This window comes from Portunus trituberculatus, chromosome 42 (assembly GCF_017591435.1).
Source record: "Portunus trituberculatus isolate SZX2019 chromosome 42, ASM1759143v1, whole genome shotgun sequence".
Lineage (NCBI taxonomy): Eukaryota > Metazoa > Arthropoda > Malacostraca > Decapoda > Portunidae > Portunus > Portunus trituberculatus.
In genome coordinates this window covers 7,181,938-7,201,937 of record NC_059296.1, presented here as the reverse complement: position 1 = coordinate 7,201,937, position 20,000 = coordinate 7,181,938, and the positions used below count along the sequence as shown (strand labels likewise).

Genomic DNA, 20,000 nt, shown 5'->3' with positions numbered 1-20,000 from the left:
TTGCAATGTTCCTTGGTGTACAGGGCTTTAGATTTTCGTTGTTTCTTCAGGGTAAAATACATTAAGAGCAAAACTAAAGTCGAATTATAATAATTCATTTTATTGATTTCTGGACGGTGAGTGGAAAAAAAAAAAAAAAAAAAAAAAACGTGGATATGTAACATTGCTGCTTAATACAAAATCAATCTCACTAGTTACCTTACACTGGATTAGTTCTCCACGCTCCTGTGTCCACTCTTATCATCCTCTTCCAAAGCCAAAACATACTTCATGAGCATTATTACTGGAGAGGGAGGAGAAAGTGTATGTTCTTCTGTCAGCTACTTTCTCACTGACTTCCTTTCCATGCTTTGTCTGAAATTTAAGAGCATCATGTTTTGACAGCTACTGGAAATTTCGTTACACGCAGAACTTGGCGCGTGTACTTCCCCAAGTCTGCGGATGGACACGGCCTTGGTGGTACGTGGCATGCTATTACTACGGGCTGGATGTGTAAACGAGGAGTTAATGGCCATTAGAGAGGCGGGACAAGGGACATCAAAAGGCTGTTAAGTCGTTCGTTGAGCCTAAGATATTGGAAGGTCCTGACAGCCACTCCAGCGGTTTCTTAGCGGCAAGGGGGTGGCGAGCAGCGTGAGTGGTGTGGCAGGGATGGTGAAGGGGCAAGGGAAGGGTTGCCATATGGGTGAGGGGTGTGGCGGGGCGAAGGTGGAGGTGGGTTGGAGGGAGGGTGGTGAGGGTTACGTGTTTTGCCTTGTGTGTTACGAAACCTTAACATCTCGAGGCATTGCACGTCGAAGAGCTTATTGATGGAGAATACATGGGGTGGTGGTGGTGGTGGTGGTGGTGAAGAAATTTGAAGATCGAAGTTGGATCAGTTATCAAAGGAGCAAACACCACATCACAACTTTACCACTTCACCATCGATTCATCAAAGACATGCACATGCCAACCAAAACATGATGCTAAAAAGATCTTCATGCAAACATTAACTGTAGTTTGATTGGACAATTCTCTCGTCCCTAGGGATCTTTTGTTATATATGGAGCAATTACTTTAACATGAAAATGTCTTTGGTGGAGAGAGAGAGAGAGAGAGAGAGAGAGAGAGAGAGAGAGAGAGAGAGAGAGAGAGAGAGAGAGAGAGAGAGAGAGAGAGAGAGAGAGAGAGAGAGAGAGAGAGAGAGAATTATTTATTTGCTTGCAAGGTAACTTGAAGTGGAAATCGAAAAGGTTTCTGTTGGCCTTACAGATGCCGCACAATGCAACACACCGGCGTGACAAAGGCTTGTCAAAAACGAACACCAATATAGTGAATATGGTTTTAATTTTAACATAACGTAATACACACACACACACACACACACACACACACACACACACACACACACACACACACACACACACACATACACACACACACACACGTTCGTCTATGTATGCATATATGGATATCAGTAACAAATTGCTAAGATGTACGTACACTAATCTCACCACAGATATTGATCGCAGCGTCTCGAAACACGATATCTTGACATCACAGCCTGGGTGACTAGCGGACCACCAGCACTAGGACAGAGGCCACCACACCGAGGGCGGCCCGCCAAGAGAGTCTGACGCCGTTGTTGCAGTCATAAAAGCGAGAATAGTTAATCTCGGTGATGGCACACCAGTGCAGCAGGCGGCACTTTTCGGTGCACTTCTCAGGGTCCTCAAGCCCCACGGTATTAGCTCGGTAGTACAGATCGAACAGAGTCCTGTTTGCCTGCAAGGGTTGAGAAGAGTGTTAAACAAACCTGTTTGCTTCTTAAAGATTTTGCACAGAAATCTATTTACTTGAAAACTTTTTTTTTACTCTATTTCTCGCTTACTCTACTCATACTGCAAAATTGAAATATATGTTTATGTATTAATAAACATGCAAAAAGTCTCTGCCAACTTCTCCAGGTTATCCTATGTGACTCAGAAAATGTTAGCGTTTCTGCATGTCAGTCAAACGACAAGTTGTATTTTGAGGGAAGTAAATCATAATCCAGATTCCAAATTCACACGATGGTTTGCTGATGTCATGGCCATGCTATGTTTTGATGTAAGGCATGTTGTAATGCATCCGAATATGTAAGTTAATACACTAAGCTTGCAGTGTTGCAATAGGAAAGTAATAATGTGAAACACTCCCAATAAAGTGCAGGAATAGACGCACCTTCATGGTCTTGGCAACCTCGTACAAGGCGACAGGACTGACTGACTTCAAGTTATACGTGGATGAGAAGTTGTACTCGAGGTGCCACTCAGCGCGGCCCTCAAGATTGGCTGCAGACAGATTGAGGTAATAGGTCGACACGTCCACCACCTGCGGCACATGTAAGGAAGTCCTGATGGCATGATTTTGATTGACTAAAGAGAGGGGAGTGTCGTGAAAGTGGCTGGCAAGACGCAGCTTTCGGGACTTCAAAGGGAAAGTGAAAGGACATCTGAAGTATGAGACAACATCAGGGAGCAGATCACCGGTGTGTGAGGCCGCGGACTAGTGTCACTAACCTTGCCAGTTGTGGTATTGTAATGGACCAATCTGATGCCTGGATTGTTGGCGCCAGTCTCCTCAGAAAGGGTGGAGCGCCATGGTGTGACTCCTGGACTCAGCAGCTGGTACGATACGGGTATTCGTTGTTCTTGGTTCTTTTCTTCCTCAAAGAACAGCCTAGTGAAATATTTCAAATTGCTTGACAAAATACATTGTACATTTATATGAGTGGAAAGCTTTACCGAAAAAAGTTCATTTTCGTGAATTACGGTAACATGATATCAACATGACTGTTACGAGTAATTATTCAGTCTGACAGCCGCCTCATCTATTCATTCACCAATTTGCTCTAGTCCATAAAGAAATTCACCTGAAAGAGTCTGTGTGATGGTGGGCGAAAAACTGAGCCTCTATCACGTGGGCGTGTTGCTGCACTAGCTGCAAGGAATGGTAGAATTGTGAAGAGAGAGCTCAGCATGAACAGTTATTAATGATCAAAAAAACATAACAGTCCCTATCTCCAGGTTCTACTTTTACTGTCCACCAAGCAGCGCAGATGGTGTACATATTTACGACAATTAGACTGCCTTTACAATATGGAACCGAAGTCAAAACTCCTTTCTCTAAGCTTATAAAACACTGGTACGTGACACAGCACTGAGGTCACGTGCATAGACAGACAAGGGCGTCACACTACCTGAGTGAAACGATCGTTGTATCGTGGCTGGTACCAGTGGAAACCTTTCCGCTTCTGCTGGTACCGTTCAAAGGTTCCAGGGGGAATGTGTCCCACCAAGTACACCTGAAACACCAAAGTTAGTCAATACTGTCAATCCCTGACATTAATTATATATGTATTAGTTTTCTATTAATGCGAGAGTAACCTTCATTTATGCTACAATGTTTCCTATCTTGGGTCGCAACAACAGTGAAAGTCGGCATTCAGATAAATCGGTGAGAAATACACACTGTGCCTGGGGTAGCTTGGCCTCCTCCGTGTGTTCTCTACGCGACACGCTCTTTGATGGTTTTCATTTACAACGTTGAAAACATCCAGCAATACATGTGTAACTTTACGATATCATCTCATACCATTGACTCTTCTTCCTTTTCCACACCCTAGAAAAAAACAAATGGTTGCTCGGATACTCTTCCTCCCTTATAAGATTAAATGTGATGAATTTCTCTCGTCGCCGATGTGCGTGACAGACGGTAGCTGGTCACACGCCACTCACGAGGGGCGCTGGATCACCACTCACCCTGCGATTCTTCTTCGCCAGATCTTTAAGGAGACTATCGGCCCAAGTGAACTGGCCATCCGGGTCCAGGCCGTCAGAGGTGGTGTCGGGCAGCAAGGCAGTCTCATTGTTACTCTTATACCAGATGAGCGTGTTGAGTGCCACCATCGTCACGTTGCTTCCCGGCACGTCCGCCGCGTACCGCCCACCTGCACCGACGGGATTCCCTCATTAATGTGAAGCAACATGTGAAGCTTTCTAACACAGCTACCGTTAACTAGGAACGATAATGGTCGCTGTCATGCATTATCAAGAAACTTTAAACATTTTAATGTGTTATAAACAAGACACATGGCTTTCTCTCTCTCTCTCTCTCTCTCTCTCTCTCTCTCTCTCTCTCTCTCTCTTAACACTAGAAAAATTTAGAAAACTACTTTTTTTTTTTTTATTTATACCATGTAGGCTTTTCACGGGAATTTATGGGTTAAAGGGGATACTTTTTGGGGTACCTCCTATCTCAAAGCCCACCCGTTAGGAAACCGCTGCCCCGAGTGAGGAAGCCCAACCTACACTCGGACCGTGGACAGGATTCAAACCCGTGCGCTTGGAGACCCCTCGGACCCCAAAGCACGTATGGTTCCACTGTACCACTTGTCGCAATAACGAGATATAAAAGTCTGATACTTAGTACAGGCTTGCATGCTGCTCGCTCATGAAGGAGGAGGGTGAAGCAGTATGGTGAGCGACACTGGCACACAGGACAGCAAGGTATCCCTAGCATTCCCTCCGCCTAGAGACGAGGTAACGCACGAGCACTTACTGGAATGGAAGCTGTTGTACACGTCTCCATGTCCCTGGAGCTGCTGAAACCATTTCTTCCATAGATCGGCCACTTCTGATTGTAGACGATTTGGACCCACCGGCATCTAAAAGAGTAGAGGACCACTGATGTACACAGGCTGACCATTGCTAACTAACATGAAGCGGTAATAAGAAAACCAATAAGTATATACAGAGATTAGTATAACCGACAGCACTTTACGAATTTTAAAATAAACTTTTCGTGTTTCTGTTAATTAGCTTCTCGCACATTTATAAACAGGTGATGAATGGCAACATGTTCTGTCTCACCAAAAAGTCATAACAATTTTGCCACCAGCGGGGACGCCAACACTGTCGCTTACTGATTCTCTCGGTGATTGCTCAACAAATTCTCGCTTTGCTTTAAACCTCGCGGCAAAATTTACATAATCGTCATCAATAGCATTATATAATTTAACACAGCGTACTACTTTTATCTTAATCATCCTGTATCTTATGATTAAATGTTTAATAGAAATATACCGGAGTTTACTGCTGGTTTCAAAACAAGAAGGAACAAAAGCAGAGGAATCAGTGAATGAAAGCATCAATCACTGGCAGTGCTACCATGCTAGCGTGAGTTCAAGGGATAAAACTGCCGTGACGATTATCTAAACAGAGTATACCAGTAGTACACTCATGTTCCAATATCTCCAGAGAATGGTAGGGCAATGGAACTCAACGGCACTCGTTTCTAGGCCTCTAATATATAGTTTACTTATATTTCATCTTATTTCATATTTTCCTACGCAGTTTTATGATGTGGGAGTAAGGTATGAAGACCGGGCCTCACCTGGTTCTTTGGGTAGTAATCGTGGTTGCCCAGGACAGGAAAGACCGGGGTGTTCGGAAAGCGGCTGGCGATGAGGTTGGTGAGGTTGGTCACGATGTTCACAACCACCTCGGTGCTAAAGTAATCATTGGAGACGTGCGCGGTGTCATCCCTTGGGGAGAACAATAGTGGTACCAACACTGCTGTCAGTAGCTTCAATAGCTCGTTTTTTTTTTTTTTTATACCATGTGTGCTTTTCACGGGAATTTATGGGCTAAAGGGAATACTTTTTGGGGTACCTCCTATCTCAAAGCCCACCCGTTAGGAAACCGTTGCCCCGAGTGAGGAAGCCCAACCTACACTCGAACCGTGGACAGGATTCGAACCCGTGCGCTTGCAGACCCCTCGGATCCCAAAGCACGCATGGTTCCACTGTACCACGGTTTGAAGAACTATACGCTCTTACAGGCGTGAAGATAATTGGCACACATACAAAAGTTAATCGTTAATGAAGCAAAATAAATTCCCAGCTAAACTTGAAAAGTCTGGTAACACTTATTCTGTTTTAGCGTATGCACTCCTTCACACGCGGCAGCGTTGTGTGCATACTGAAAACAGCGAGTGACAGGCGAGCGGCGCCGCAGGTTCACACCAAAACAATCAGTCCCTCGTCAGCAGGACTGGGACTGAGCCACTGATTTCCCTGGAGTATTACTGTTGGCACAGCTGCCTGACGTACACACAGAGGACAACAAGCAGACAAGCAGACACACAGAGAGACAAATAGACAGATAAACTAAGAGACAGACAAACAAAGAGTTAAACACACAGAAAAAAAAAAAAAAATAAATAAATAAAATAAAAATAAATTAATAAAAAAAAAAATAAATAAAAATAATAATAAAAACTACACAAACGTTACAAAGAAAGGAAAACTCACCCAGTCCATAGAATAAAGTCCGGTTCACCGTCAAACTTCTTCATGGCGTCCACAGCGGAGGTCAGAAGGGGAAAAGGTGCATCACAATCATAGTCGCCGAATTCACCCACGCTTCCGGACGAAAATCTGCAGGGACACATGAGAGAGAGATGGGGGGAGGGGGGGAGGGGGAGGATAGCAGCTATATGTGGAAATACAACAATAAATATGACACCACGATAACCGATAAATCAGGACATGCAGGTGAGCCTTGCTTGGTTCCGACTGAAGGGAGGCAAACAGACATGACACAGGCACATATTAACTGGTGCATGCCCTGCGTATGTACTAGTAGTATATGTTTATATATGTATGTATGTATATATGTATGTATGTGAGAGTAGTCGATCTAACAGTCACTATTGATCTGTTATGGCAAAGCTTGCTGGGCGAGGGGAGGAGCTGGCCAGGGTCAGCGTCGGGTGCAGGGCAGCTACTCACCTGGTGTCCCAGCACATCCTCTTCGGGTCGCCGCTCGTGGTGTAGTTAAGGTCATAGTGGAAGTCCGTCACGTGCCAGAACGTCCCTGGGTGAAGGAAACCTGATTGATACCACTACTACCCATGGGTGAAATAATGATTTGGCAAAATTATAAAACTAATTAAAAGATATGATAAAACTAACCAAAAAGGGAAGCAAAATGCGACAGTAAAAACGGTTCCTAGAATATGTATGTCTGGAAATAAAACCACATGGAAATGGCTCATTAACATTTTTGCAGCGATACTAATCCTTTCAATCAAGGGTGTAGCGGCGACACTCACCGATCTTGGCCTCAACGGTGTGAGGGTGGCCGGCCAGCACCACCACCACCACCACCGCCACTGTCCTGGCCACCAGTAACATCACAACTCCAACCCTCGCAGTTCTTCTCTGTGAAGTAAAAGTTATACGTTTGCAATATGCTTGTCAAACTTTTATTTTAAGCCTCACCATGAACATCTAGGAACACAGTGAAAGTGCAAACATAGTATAGTGAAAGAGAAATACAGGTGTCCGATGGAGAATCAAAAATTTGATTTGACAATGAACGCGTTCCATGTCTGATAAGTTTTCATGAATAAGAATGGAAAGTCATAAAAAAAAAAGACAAATAAGAATAACAATCTGTAATCACAAGAGCATCTTGAGATATGAGAGGTTTGTGTAATGGCAAGCTGCGTGACGGCCGGGGTGTGCGGAGACGCGTAGCACAGCCAGCCAGGCAGCAGCAGCCCTGCCAGTCCAGACCTTGAAGCACATTATCTCTATAAACCACATCAGAGTTGCTTCAACTGAATGTAAAATTCACAGGCTGAGCCAATTACTACAAGCTAATTTGCTCAACATTAGGAAGACTTTGTTTCATTTTCAAGTCATTTATCTTAATGAATGGGTTTAACCCAAGCACAAACACGGAAATAATGATGCGGCAACACTAAGCCACACCTGTCGTAACTAACACCAGTGAATTATTTTCTTACTTTTGTTTCGTTATTGACAGTTGTAACATCAAACAAGAAGTGACTGTGGCGTGGCGAGGCGAGGCGAAGTGAGTGTGACCCAAATAAACACACACACACACACACACACACACACACACACACACACACACACACACACACACACACACACACACACATACAGGATTGCCTCACCGCCGGTTGGGGAGCGGCCAAGGCCACACACCTGGCAGGTTGCGAGAAACACCTGACAGCCAGCGTAATGCTCCAATATGAACTCAATTATTTTCTTATTTATGAACTATATGCGGCTCTTGAATAACGTGATTAAAACTTAGTTGTCAGGAAATCTAGACACTAAATTTCTTTGAATATCCTAAACAGCTGTTGAATATATTATGGGCACTAACAGACCCATGCGTTATTAGTATGGGCACTCCACACTGCGTCACAAGAGGTCAGGGGCGAAGTACTTCCTCCATCTTACTGTCTTTTAAAGCTCACTAAGAGAAATGCCGGCTGTCTCACTGGTGCCGCTGATACGTAAACCTCTGCTTATACTAACTGGTAACACACTGAACATTATTTTCACAACTCATTCCCGACGAGCATCCGGGATATGGCGTCACTAAGCAGCAGGCGACGCTTCAGGCGACGCTAGGCACCAGCCGCGGGGGACTTGCCATCGATGAAGCAATTACTCAGGCCGAATGCAGGCAATTTTCCATCCCCCTCTGATATCCAACACCAGGCTATTTGGGACTGTAAAGAATTCTACACAATATTTTTTTTCCGAGCATATTGCGCAGAAAATCACAACGATCGTGAAATTTTACAAGTGAGTCATGATGGTAATGATATTGCACCACTAACGTGTTTCCTTTAAGATGCATATGTGTAATCTTCAGGCGGCTACAACCATATTTAACAGCAAATAACCGTATACAGTAATGTTAACTCATTCAAAAGGGTACCAACATTTTTTAAAGCATGAAAGAATAATAATTCAATCGGAGAAATGAGCAAGAGAGAAAAGAGGTGCAAATCGAACAACGCTGAATCAACCTAATTTTCATATTATTCTTCTTAATTCCAAAGACAGTTTACGCCTGACTTCCCGCTGTCTGGCCTGTCCTCTCCACCAACGCACATCCACTTAGCCAGAGGAGTGTTCGCCTCTGACGTTTATTTCCAGACTGGCTTGCTGATGTCTATGCAAAGTCGCAGGCAGGCTCAGTGCTGACCTAGTGAGAAGAATTACCTGCTAATTATCTATCGTTCTACGGCTACACTTTGCATCTTATATGGCAGAAATCTGAAGGATTATATGGATTAAAAGAGTAAGCAGCATTACAAAGTCATACAGGATATTATGTAAGGTGGCGAATCATATGCTCTTATCAGTATCACCACCCAAGCTAGACGACACTGTTAATTCGTTTGATTCACTTCGAAGAATACCTAGCGCAGCCGTGCTTCTCTTGTCCCTTCATCACTGTGCTACATCATTTTCCTGCCCTTTCACGTGATTCCCACAGCGACGAGTCACTAATATAGTTAACATTGTCTTACCACTTGAAAGGAGCCTGTGAAAGTATTCTGATCGAAGTAATTTGCTTCAACTCTAAAGGTTTTCGAAACAATATACATCAAATTGCTGCGTACGTAGTCAGTTTCTGTACATTACCATTACACATACTTAGGTTGAGAAAGAAAGAGATGATGATAATGATGATGAAGCAAGAATGTCATTAATTTTACCAGTTCAGCATTGACAAGAAGTGACATTTAAGAAAAAAAAAAAAAAAAAAAAAAAAAAACGGAAGGACTCCGAGCATCACAGCATCCCTGGCGACTCAACTGACAAGTAAATTACCGCTGTGTATCTAAACAGGTCGATCGCGAGATACTGACACGAAACAGTATCAGCAACACTCAAGTGTGTGTGTGTGTGTGTGTGTGTGTGTGTGTGTGTGTGTGTGTGTGTGTGTGTGTGTGTGTGTGTGTGTGTGTGTGTGTGTGTGAAGGGGAGTAAAGAGGGACAGGGAGGAAGCTATCTCTGAGCACCGCCTTAACATCGCTGCTACAGTAAGAAAGGGTACGAAGGTCTGTGTGGAACAAGGCGTCCCGTTACTCAGCTGTGGCCTCACCTCGGCGCAGCGGAACCTGACCGTTGCTGCGCGAGTGGTGGTGGTGGTAGTGGTGTAGTGTAATGCGGTGATGAGGTGAACAAAGGGACATAATGATGATTATATAAACATGGACACGATAATTAGATGATTATCGTCAACAATGCTCAGATTCTCCTTGAAGAAACAAGATAATACCTTAGTGTGTTGGGAAAGATGCTAATCATGTCCCTGTAATGTTATCTGTGCTTTGCATGTAGCAACAGCCTTACCTTCTCCCTCAATGGACCCACTCGAGACGTAACACTATAAAGAAATGGGCTGCTTCAATCCAGTCAAGCACACCATGCAGGATTAATCACTCTCATGGTCTCTTTATTCTAGATTACTGTATTCCTAAACACACACACACACACACACACACACACACACACACACACACACACAAACACACACCGCGTAGTGTAGTGGTTAGCACGCTCGACTCACAATCGAGAGGGCCCGGGTTCGAGTCCTGGAAAGCGGCGAGGCAAATGAGCAAGCCTCTTAATGTTTAGCCCCTGTTCACCTAGCAGTAAATAGGCACGGGATGTAACTCGAGGGGTTGTGGCCTCGCTTTCCCGGTGTGTTGAGCGTGTTGTGGTCTCAGTCCTACCTGAAGATCGGTCAATGAGGTCTGAGCTCGCTCCGTAATGGGGAAGACTGGCTGGGTGACCAGCAGACGACCGTGGTGAATTACACACACTTTATTTAATCTGACACAGTACTTAACAAGCAGCAAAGACAACAACACATGTACCCTGAAGGCAGTTTAAGTGAAATGGAAGAAAATAGAAAAAGAAACAATGGAGCTGATGAAGGATGGTGACGGAGTTTGTTTCAATGGAAGGCAATCATGTGTACGCAAAACAGCCAATGCAGCAATATTGCGAATCAAAACATTAATTAGGGAAGGTGTGTGCGTCATTAAAAGGGAGACAGTACAAGGAGGGAGCATATGTTGACTCTTCACTTCATTGTATTACGCGATCAGTAAAGTGTGTGTGTGTGTGTGTGTGTGTGTGTGTGTGTGTGTGTGTGTGTGTGTGTGTGTGTGTGTGTGTGTGTGTGTGTGTGTGTGTGTGTGTGTGTGTGTGATTACGTGGACCATTACACTAAACAGAAGCCTACACGGAAAATTTGCTTATACAGATCGTTCGAGGCGTCACTTACATTCACCTTTAATACAGGAAATGGTACAAACAAAATAGTTGTATTCGCTTCAAAATAAGAATCTAGGAGGCTAAACGATCCTAATCAATGGCTCATGACGCACCGCTTTCCTCTCTCCTCTGAATCTCCCACTGAACACCACGCTACTTAATTTCCCTTAATGCAATAGGTAAATGAAGTACTCGAATTGTATCGCTAGCTACATAAACACTTGAGTACCATGACGCGTTTCCATATTCATTTTGCTTACGATATTGTGGTTTTATACAGCTTCGGAAACTCATGTGAGGATTTAAATAGTGAAGACCTCCAAAGACCCATCCTAATGTCAAGAAAATCGTATAATCGTATATAAATCTCGAGGTAAAAATGTGTCCTATAGCATTAAAGAGGTTAAGGTAGAAAACACTCGCCCTTCACTGCTTCCTACGTACGTCTGTCTCTGCTGCAACGGACAAATTTGGTCACAGAGGCGGCAGCAGCAGTAGCAGTAGCAGGTGTGTTGAAGATCAGTGGAGCACTACTTCTTTTTAACGATAACGAAATGTCTCAGCAATGTTATCTCGGACATCTCCATTATCACACGACATCAAATGACAAATTAAATGTTCTGAAATGAGGCGTGGCGATAACTGTATTAGTATTAGTATTAGTATTATTATTATTATTAGTAGTAGTGGTAGTAGTGGTGGTGGTGGTGGTGGTGGTGGTGGTGGTGGTGGTGGTGGTACGACAGGTGGCAGCACAACAAACAAAACGCTTTCCTACATCACAAAATGCTCGCTGTCAACAAAACGCTCACCTACACAGCTAAACACACTCGCTAACTTTTTTGTTGGACTGTTGATCAAATCCCAGCAACACACTCACCAAGGCATGAGCTGCAGGTTCCCTTTCCCTTGACGCGGCTCCGACCCTCGCCCAGCGGACCGAACTCGTGCAAAAGAGAGAGAGAGAGAGAGAGAGAGAGAGAGAGAGAGAGAGAGAGAGAGAGAGAGAGAGAGAGAGAGAGAGAGAGAGAGAGAGAGAGAGAGAGAGAGAGAGAGAGAGAGAGAGAGAGAGAGAGAGAGAGAGAGAGAGAGAGAGAGAGAGAGAGAGAGAGAGAGAGAGAGAGAGAGAGAGAGAGAGAGAGAGAGAGAGAGAGAGAGAGAGAGAGAGAGAGAGAGAGAGAGAGAGAGAGAGAGAGAGAGAGAGAGAGAGAGAGAGTAAACAACAGGCATAATTCACTGAAGGTTACATGAATGTGTGCTTACTCGTGGCATAATCACTGGTGTCAAGGTCCAGAGAAAGATAAGATACACATCCTAAAAAAAAAAAAAAAAAAAAAAAACGAGAGGAGAGTGAGGGCAAGGATGTCAAACCCCTAGCTCCGTGCACTGTGAGGCGTGGCGAGGCACCGTTGTCTGACTCTGCGACCCAGTGTCAGATCAGAGCAGAGTGCAGGCCCTCTGGGAGCCTGATTGCCAATAACGTGCCGGAGGACTCCTGCTGGTGTCAGTGATTGGCTCAGCCGGTGTCACGTGTCAGGCGCCAGTGCTGAATAATGACTTTAATATCTGATCGTTAGTCAGTGGCTCTCTCCCGCCTCAAGCTGGCTATTCCAAGAGGTAACACCACGCCTCCTGCAGTGGCCGCCTGCTGCAGCGTATCTAAACCTTCTCTTCATTGACTTGTCCATATGTAATGTACTGTACATATAGTTTTGTAGAGTTCACTGAAATCATCACAGTTAATGTTTTGAATACATCACTAAACTTTACACTTTGTATATAGGAGAAAATGGGATTGTTGAACTTTACGCGACAACAGAGATAAAAGAAAAGAACATAAAGAAAGAAGGCTCCAGGTGGTGTCGCGAAGCCCCCAAGACTTGACTAATTCCCTGCGACATGACGTGTCCGCGCTAGCAATCCCCCGTGTCAGTGGGGACACCAATACAACTTGCCTACTACCTGCTACTTTGTTATCAGAGGTGAAAAAAACTTACCGTGTGGCGGATACTGATAAGAACTATAGCAAACCTTTAACCCTTTCAATACGGGGACACATTTTTACCTTGAGATTTGTGTACGATTTGACCATTCTATTGACATTAGAAATGGTCTATGGAGGTCAGAAGATTAATGGCCAGAGTCTTCACTACTTTAATCCCCCTAATAAGTTCCTGAAGCTGTATAAAATCACCAGATAATAAACAGAATAAATATGGAAACGCGTCATGGTACTCAAGGGGTTAAAATCTAACATACGAGTATGTCAGAAAGAATAATTTTAAAAGGCATGAAGCAAAGAATATCAAGCGCTGGTAAAAAGAGGTTGAGTATAAGAAAATGAGGAAAAGACAGCTTAGAGGCGATTCTTGTCGAGAGAACTACTAATCTGGATACAGAGAGATTAAGATAGTGGATGCGTCATTCTGCAGCGCTAAGGTGCTGACGTAGAAGTGTCGCGACATGGAGACGCTGCTAGAGACGGGTTGCCGTCAACACCCCGCGGCGCCTCTGTTCCTGGACGACAAAACTGGCAGTAATGACGCGTTGCTGAGGATTAGCGAGTAAATTTACCTCGCAATTTGATGATGCTCTGGTTGCTGCTCTCAAATTGTTGACTGCCGAGGCTTGAGTGGAGGCGTCTGCAGTAATGATGAGAGCATTAAACAAACTCTCCTCATTTTGGGAACAAGAGTGAATTCACGTTTCGCGTATATTATGTTACGTTGTGACTATTGAATTTAATTAATTACAATTTGTCGTTGCAACTACCTCTCTCAGTTATCAGTGATCTGGTCATCATCTTCCCAGGCAACCATAGCAACTCCCCACCAACTAAGACGGTGCAGGCCGCACCAGCCTATTGTCATCCTGAAGCACCCTCGTCGGGCCTTGTAACTGCGACCTGGCACACTAAAGGAAATGTTGAGAGGTGGTGGGGGATTGGGGAAAGGGAGGAGGGAGAGCCTGGGAGTTGTGTTGTTTCAGCTGGTCGAGTAAACATCTAAGCAACGCAGCTCGACGATGTCTGCATTACCCTGCACGGCCTGGAGTCCCCAGACCCTGGTGATCAAGAGCCTGCCTCACAACACCTTAGCAGGATGTCCTCATGCCTGCCCACGACCCAGGGATCACACTTCGACCCGACTGGGGCGTCCCGCGTGACCAGGATTAAAGGGCCGACCAAGGAGTCCAGGCGCGGAATGAGGAAGTGGGATTTACAGCTTCAGAAGGGATAAGAGGTTCTCTTCGGCTGATAAACGTACGTGCGTGTGTGTGTGTGTGTGTGTGTGTGTGTGTGTGTGTGTGTGTGTGTGTGTGTGTGTGTGTGTGTGTGTGTGTGTGTGTGTGAGAGAGAGAGAGAGAGAGAGAGAGAGAGAGAGAGAGAGAGAGAGAGAGAGAGAGAGAGAGAGAGAGAGAGAGAGAGAGAGAGAGAGAGAGAGAGAGAGAGAGAGAGAGAGAGAGAGAGAGAGAGAGAGAGAGAGAGAACAAATAAGAAAACATTTTTGAAGGATCACGGTCGGATGGTAGTGCAAGGAAGGCAGTGCACACTCCACACCGCCACGAGGAAGCAGCGAAGGGCGTGAGGAGAAAAACGTGCAAATGAATTAAAAGTGTGAAAAAAAAGGAAAAAAAGAAAAATCCCGTCGCACCTGCGGTAATTAGTCGTAACCTCCCACTCCCTCTAACACCCAGTTCATTATCATGCAAATACCTTTTTTTAATTACCTGCAGCCAACACCTCTGTAATGATCAAACTTTGCCTCGGACCCCCGCCAGGAAATTGGTTGACTTCCTGTGGGACCGCGCGTAGCTGCCGCCGCGGTCTGTTGCTGTGGTGGTGGTGGTGGTGGTGGTGTCTGTTATCGAGGATGGTGATGTGGTTGTTTTTGACGAGTATCATTTGGTTTTGTTTGAAGTGCCAGTATTGCTGTAGGTGTATGTATGGGATGTGTTGGTGTGGTGGTGCACTACAGCTATGGTAAGGGCGTGTGTTGAAGACTCGTCATATGTTTTGCAATTCTCTCAGTCATCAAGAAAGAAGAAATTCATGAAGACTAATTTCACTTCACCGAATACAATATTACGTTCACTGCAACTTCCCCTCGACACATTTCATTTACTGCGGAAATGTTTTTGTCTCCCACGTCTCTCTCGCCCATGTTATCACTGATTCATTGCTGATAACGAGTAAACCACTTACTCCTATCTCCCGGCCGCCCTATCACGGCTGCGAGTAAATGAGGTGATTTATCGAGACAGGGAAACGGAGTCCTTCACGAAAAGATACCAAGTGCGCAAGTAACTTGGAGGGGATGGAATACTTTACAACACGATAATGGAGATGTTGTATGTAAGCCTCGCCAGTTATTTAATTTTAGTCCATTTTTGTTAGCCTTTGTATGAAGATTGACTGAATGCAGCGCCTCTTCCCAATACTAATGACAGCTAGGCTCTTTCCAACTAAAACCGAGTACCAGTGAGGATCCCTTCTAACTCAGTTAAGACGGATATATTACATGCGATTTCTGAATAAAATGCATACTACATACGTGACGATATGCACACATTAGCTGTTCGCGCCACCAACGAGTACACAATGAAAACTATACAACACACAACACCTCTGATGACAGGAACACAACGTGAATTAACATTTTTGCTGCACGGTTTATTGTAGTGCGCGCGCGCACACACACACACACACACAACTAATTGGTAGTGACATCCGATTGCAAAGAGCACCAGATAAGGCAAATAAGCTTTAAGAGGACAGTACCAAAATCTGCCTTAAAGCGCTGCTTCTACAATAAACAAGTGTGCAAAAGGTTGCCTGCAAGTAACACTTGGAAGGTAACACTGAGCCATACCAACCCAAAAGAATGGGTGTATTTTTACTTTATATTTTGCAGAAACGTCACACATACACACACAAACACATATACATAAACAACAGCAGCGACGGTGGCGTCGAAATGATCAAGAACAAGCAAGATTCCAACACGTGGCACTGTATCAGATAATCAGATTACCAAACAAGAAAGCAGCATAACAATAATAAAGTACAATCTTGTATACTTGTATGAGGTGTACACAACGAGGTCCATGCATTCTTCTGTTGAGTCTGAACATTGATAGCCACACCACACAAGATAATCTTCGAGTGTAGGTGCAGCTGCTTCACTCCACACCGATACCACTGCTGGGTGCTCAAGATTGCTGCTCCTGTACGGTACATGTCAGTGGGACGAAGTGCAGTTCTACTAATGAATAGTGGTGTTTAGATGTGACTGCGTGGTGTTATGGCGGCTATTACCGCTGGCGCCCTCACAATGATGAGGTCCAGCGAGGCCATAACCGGCCGGCAGTAACACCGCTGCTGTCAGTGTTCCAGGCAGCCCTGGCCAACACACAACTTCTCGGATAAAATTCACTTCCACATATGGTTCCATTATCCATGGTGTGGTGATATTTAATCTTTAGACAGATCAGGACTGAGACATTCCCTCCCCTGGTCCACTCACCACCTTGTGGGGAATGGGAGGAAGGATATGTAAATGACAGGCGTGCTTTACTCCTCACTGCACAATCTGTTTTCATATCCTGAGTGTGCGGGGGCACCAAAAAATGCTTATAATGTTCATAACAAAAAAATGTGACAACATTACTAATGTGAGAGCTGTTATGATCGAATTTTAGGGAAGCGTAGGAGTTAAATCAGAGAGCAACTTGAGAATATCTTTAGTTTTCTTCGTTACTAACAAGTATTTACATTATAGGTATATCGGTTCCATTATACAAAGAATAAATAAAAACAGTAAAATAGAATAAAATAAATAAATAAATAAATAAATACGTATAAATTAAATTAAGACAAAAGTGAGGCATGACAAATCGGGCCAATGCGCTCCCCATTTCTTGTCAGCAGTCCAGCAGAGAACACTGGGCGGACAAGAGCGAGCAGCGAACTGGGTGGTTTAGATGAACGTGCATGGGTTGTTGGCTGCATGACTTAACGCAAGGTCGCTCCATTCTGCCCGCCGGCCAGGTGAGTGACACCAGCTGTCATCACTGTGCCAGTCTGCTGCGATGCGGTGTTCAGATTTCCTGCCAGCCAAGACCCCAATAGCTCGTCATTCTTGGAGGCAGCGGAGAGACTGTCACGTTGTCTCTGATGATGCCATGGCAACAGTACGTGTTTGACTTGTCCGTTAAAGATTACTTTAAGGCCCAATAAGAAACATGGCATGGCACTTCCTTTTCTTTATTTTCCTTCTACGTATATGGCTACTAAAAGCAGCATCAAACCAAACATGTTCATATATTCTCATAATTTCAGCCTACTTTTTCAGAGATAAAAATAATAATGATAATAATAATAATGACAACAATAATAATAAAAATAAAAATAATAACAATAGTAATTATAATAATAATAATAATAATAATAATAATAATAATAATAATAACAACAACAACAACAATAATAATAATAATAAAAACAAAAATACAGAAAGTCACACTTGTCAACAGAATTCTATGAGTTACCTTCTTCCCAATGATGGCACCGCGAGAAGGATTCGCGTAGTTTCAGTTATGTATATTGTTATTGCAGAGAATTGCTCCTGTCTGCCTTCCTTCCCTCTCTCTCCCTGAAGCGCCATGGAGCAGCACTGCCACTCATCCTTGGCTAGTTCGTTCAGGCCAACCAGAACTCAGAGATCCTCAGTAACTCGTGTTAATTTTCAGATTCTCTCGTCTCACTGTGTCGTTCACACGTCTGCGTTGGGCTGTGGGACCATACTCCTCCCCTGACAGTGAAAAGAAGGGAGGGATACTGGTAGGAAGGCAAGGGGAAGGAGGAGTGGGGAAGAGGAAGGGAAAGGTTGGCGAGCAGGAGGGAGGGTAAGGATGAGGAAGGAAGGCGTATGCGCGCCACGCCGTCCTTCACACAGCATGCAAATAAGGAGGAGGAAGTTAGTGTGTGGATGACGTGGACCTCTTCAACTCTTCCAAGGCCCGAGGAAAGGAAAAAGATCCGCGGAATAAAGTCTACTCAAATGTGCGTTTCTGAGAGAACCCGCTCTCAGACGCCTCTCCACCTGCAGGGCAGGAGCTGGAGCCTCATTTCCTGCTTCTCAAGAATGCAAAAACTGCTGCACAACACGCCGAATTACAAAGAAAATAAACAAATAAAATGTAATTTTTCGTCTAATATTTTTTTTGTTATTTTTGCGTGTTTTCAACTCACATGTCGCGCCGCCCCCTTGTTCGTCGCCACCACAACTCCGACACAGGTTCTGACAGCTTGTCAGAAAGTGGCCCGGAAGGTTGCGGTGTTGTGCGAGTTGTTTGGGAAGTGTCTGAAGGCATCGAGGGAAGAGTTCGTTAAAAGTGTGAGTAGGCAGCGACACCGAAACTTATTTTGTGGCATAATACATTCCCCAAAGCCATGCCTCCATACCTGACCTGACACGCTTTGTAACAGACGGCATCGATGACCACTGAATTCCTGCAATGTCTGGCTCTGCATTTTGCGGTGGAAAGATTCTCCTTACTCTTTGAAGGAAACATTTTTCCCCGGCGCAAAGATTTCTCTTGATTTAACGCAGGAAAAAGGGATTCCCCATTACTTTGTCCTCTCAGGCAGAGCCAGGCAGGGCAGGCCGCCCACACACTGGCGCTACCGCTCACCCTCGCCCTCACACTCCCGGCACAGCCTCGCGCCGCCAGATGGGGGCCAGCCACCGCGATGAACAAACGTTAGACTATTTTTATCCTCCTTTTCACGATGATTTATAGTCGTCATAAAATAGCGTTTCCAGTCAGCACGTTGTTTCTTTACACTTCACTTAATTTTCACTTTTGTTCATTCTCTCGCTCGCAGAGAATTCTCTCGCCACTTCCTCCTGGAGCTAAAAGATAAAGTCGGGAAAATGTCAGTGACCATTGCACAGCGCTGGGGAAAAAATGTACGCACGGTAAAAGTGGAAATGTGCGCTGTAACGAAAGAGAGAGAAGGGAAAAGAGTAACGATAACTTTTTCTTGACTGACCGCTTAGCAAGAGAACTACATTTGTTTTCACGCGCGCCTCTCAGGATTGGATGACTCGGCCTGGTGCTGAGGGACAACCTCCTTTATCAAAGACTATTATGAAATTAGTTCTAATCCATACCAGCGCCTCCTTAGCTCAGTGGTAGAGCACTGGTCTCGTAAACCAGGGGTCGTGAGTTCAAACCTCACAGGGGGCAGTAAATTACGGGTCTTTTTCCTCCCTTTATTTTGTTCATTCTTTCAAGTGTTTGTGGAGAAATTCTTTCTTATTGTTGTGCGAGAGGCAAAAGTTAGGCTTTATTTTATCAACAAATCTAATTTGATTTTTCTTGTTGCAGAATAATTCTTATCTTTAATTGCGCCAGCAAAATCGCCACCGCCACCCACCGACACAGCCACAGCCACCACCACCGACAAAACCACAGCCACCGACACAGCCACAGCCACAATTATAGCTACAGCCACAGCCACAGCCACAGCTACAGCCACCTCTTCCATCACAAACAACAACGGCAACATAATAATAATAATTATAGTAATTATCATCATCATCATCATCATCATCATTGTCGTCGTCGTCGTCATAACAACAACAAAAACAAAAACAGCAACAATAATAACAATAATAATAATAATAATAATAATAATAATAATAATAATAATAATAATAATAATAATAATAATGATGATGATGATGATGATGATGATGATGAATAATGATAATGATAATAATAATAATAATAATAATAATAATAATAATAATAAAAATAATAATAATAATAATCATAATGATGATAA

The 20,000-nt window shown here is 44.2% G+C and overlaps 2 protein-coding genes and 1 non-coding gene across 9 annotated transcripts in view; 2 read left to right on the top strand and 1 right to left on the bottom strand.

Moving 5' to 3' along the window:
• The window catches only part of LOC123517454 (oplophorus-luciferin 2-monooxygenase non-catalytic subunit-like), a 6,891-nt gene extending 5,258 nt beyond the window's left edge, over nt 1–1,633 (top strand). For both annotated transcript variants that reach the window (XM_045277518.1, XM_045277517.1), the window contains exon 4: nt 1,499–1,633. The gene's annotated coding sequence lies outside the window, so the exon portion shown is untranslated. The remainder of the gene's footprint in view (nt 1–1,498) is intronic.
• The window catches only part of LOC123517452 (acid sphingomyelinase-like phosphodiesterase 3b), a 39,098-nt gene continuing 20,405 nt past the window's right edge, over nt 1,308–20,000 (bottom strand). Inside the window, exons 1-12 of one of the 6 annotated variants that reach the window (XM_045277512.1) lie at nt 11,591–11,698; nt 7,138–7,246; nt 6,815–6,899; nt 6,335–6,460; nt 5,416–5,566; nt 4,582–4,687; nt 3,783–3,970; nt 3,221–3,325; nt 2,894–2,961; nt 2,541–2,700; nt 2,203–2,352; nt 1,308–1,764 (exon numbers count right to left, since the gene is read on the bottom strand). In XM_045277512.1, the coding sequence (XP_045133447.1) occupies nt 1,552–1,764; nt 2,203–2,352; nt 2,541–2,700; nt 2,894–2,961; nt 3,221–3,325; nt 3,783–3,970; nt 4,582–4,687; nt 5,416–5,566; nt 6,335–6,460; nt 6,815–6,899; nt 7,138–7,219 (1,434 nt within the window). In that variant the 5' untranslated portion in view covers nt 7,220–7,246; nt 11,591–11,698 and the 3' untranslated portion in view covers nt 1,308–1,551. Of the gene's footprint in view, nt 1,765–2,202; nt 2,353–2,540; nt 2,701–2,893; nt 2,962–3,220; nt 3,326–3,782; nt 3,971–4,581; nt 4,688–5,415; nt 5,567–6,334; nt 6,461–6,814; nt 6,900–7,137; nt 7,247–7,836; nt 7,938–8,010; nt 8,191–8,302; nt 8,414–11,590; nt 11,699–20,000 lie in introns of those variants that run through there. The other 5 variants (XM_045277511.1, XM_045277513.1, XM_045277514.1 and 2 more) reach the window with 5 other exon arrangements.
• Nucleotides 19,328–19,399, top strand: Trnat-cgu. Its single transcript has one exon. It is a non-coding gene; the product is annotated as a tRNA-Thr (tRNA).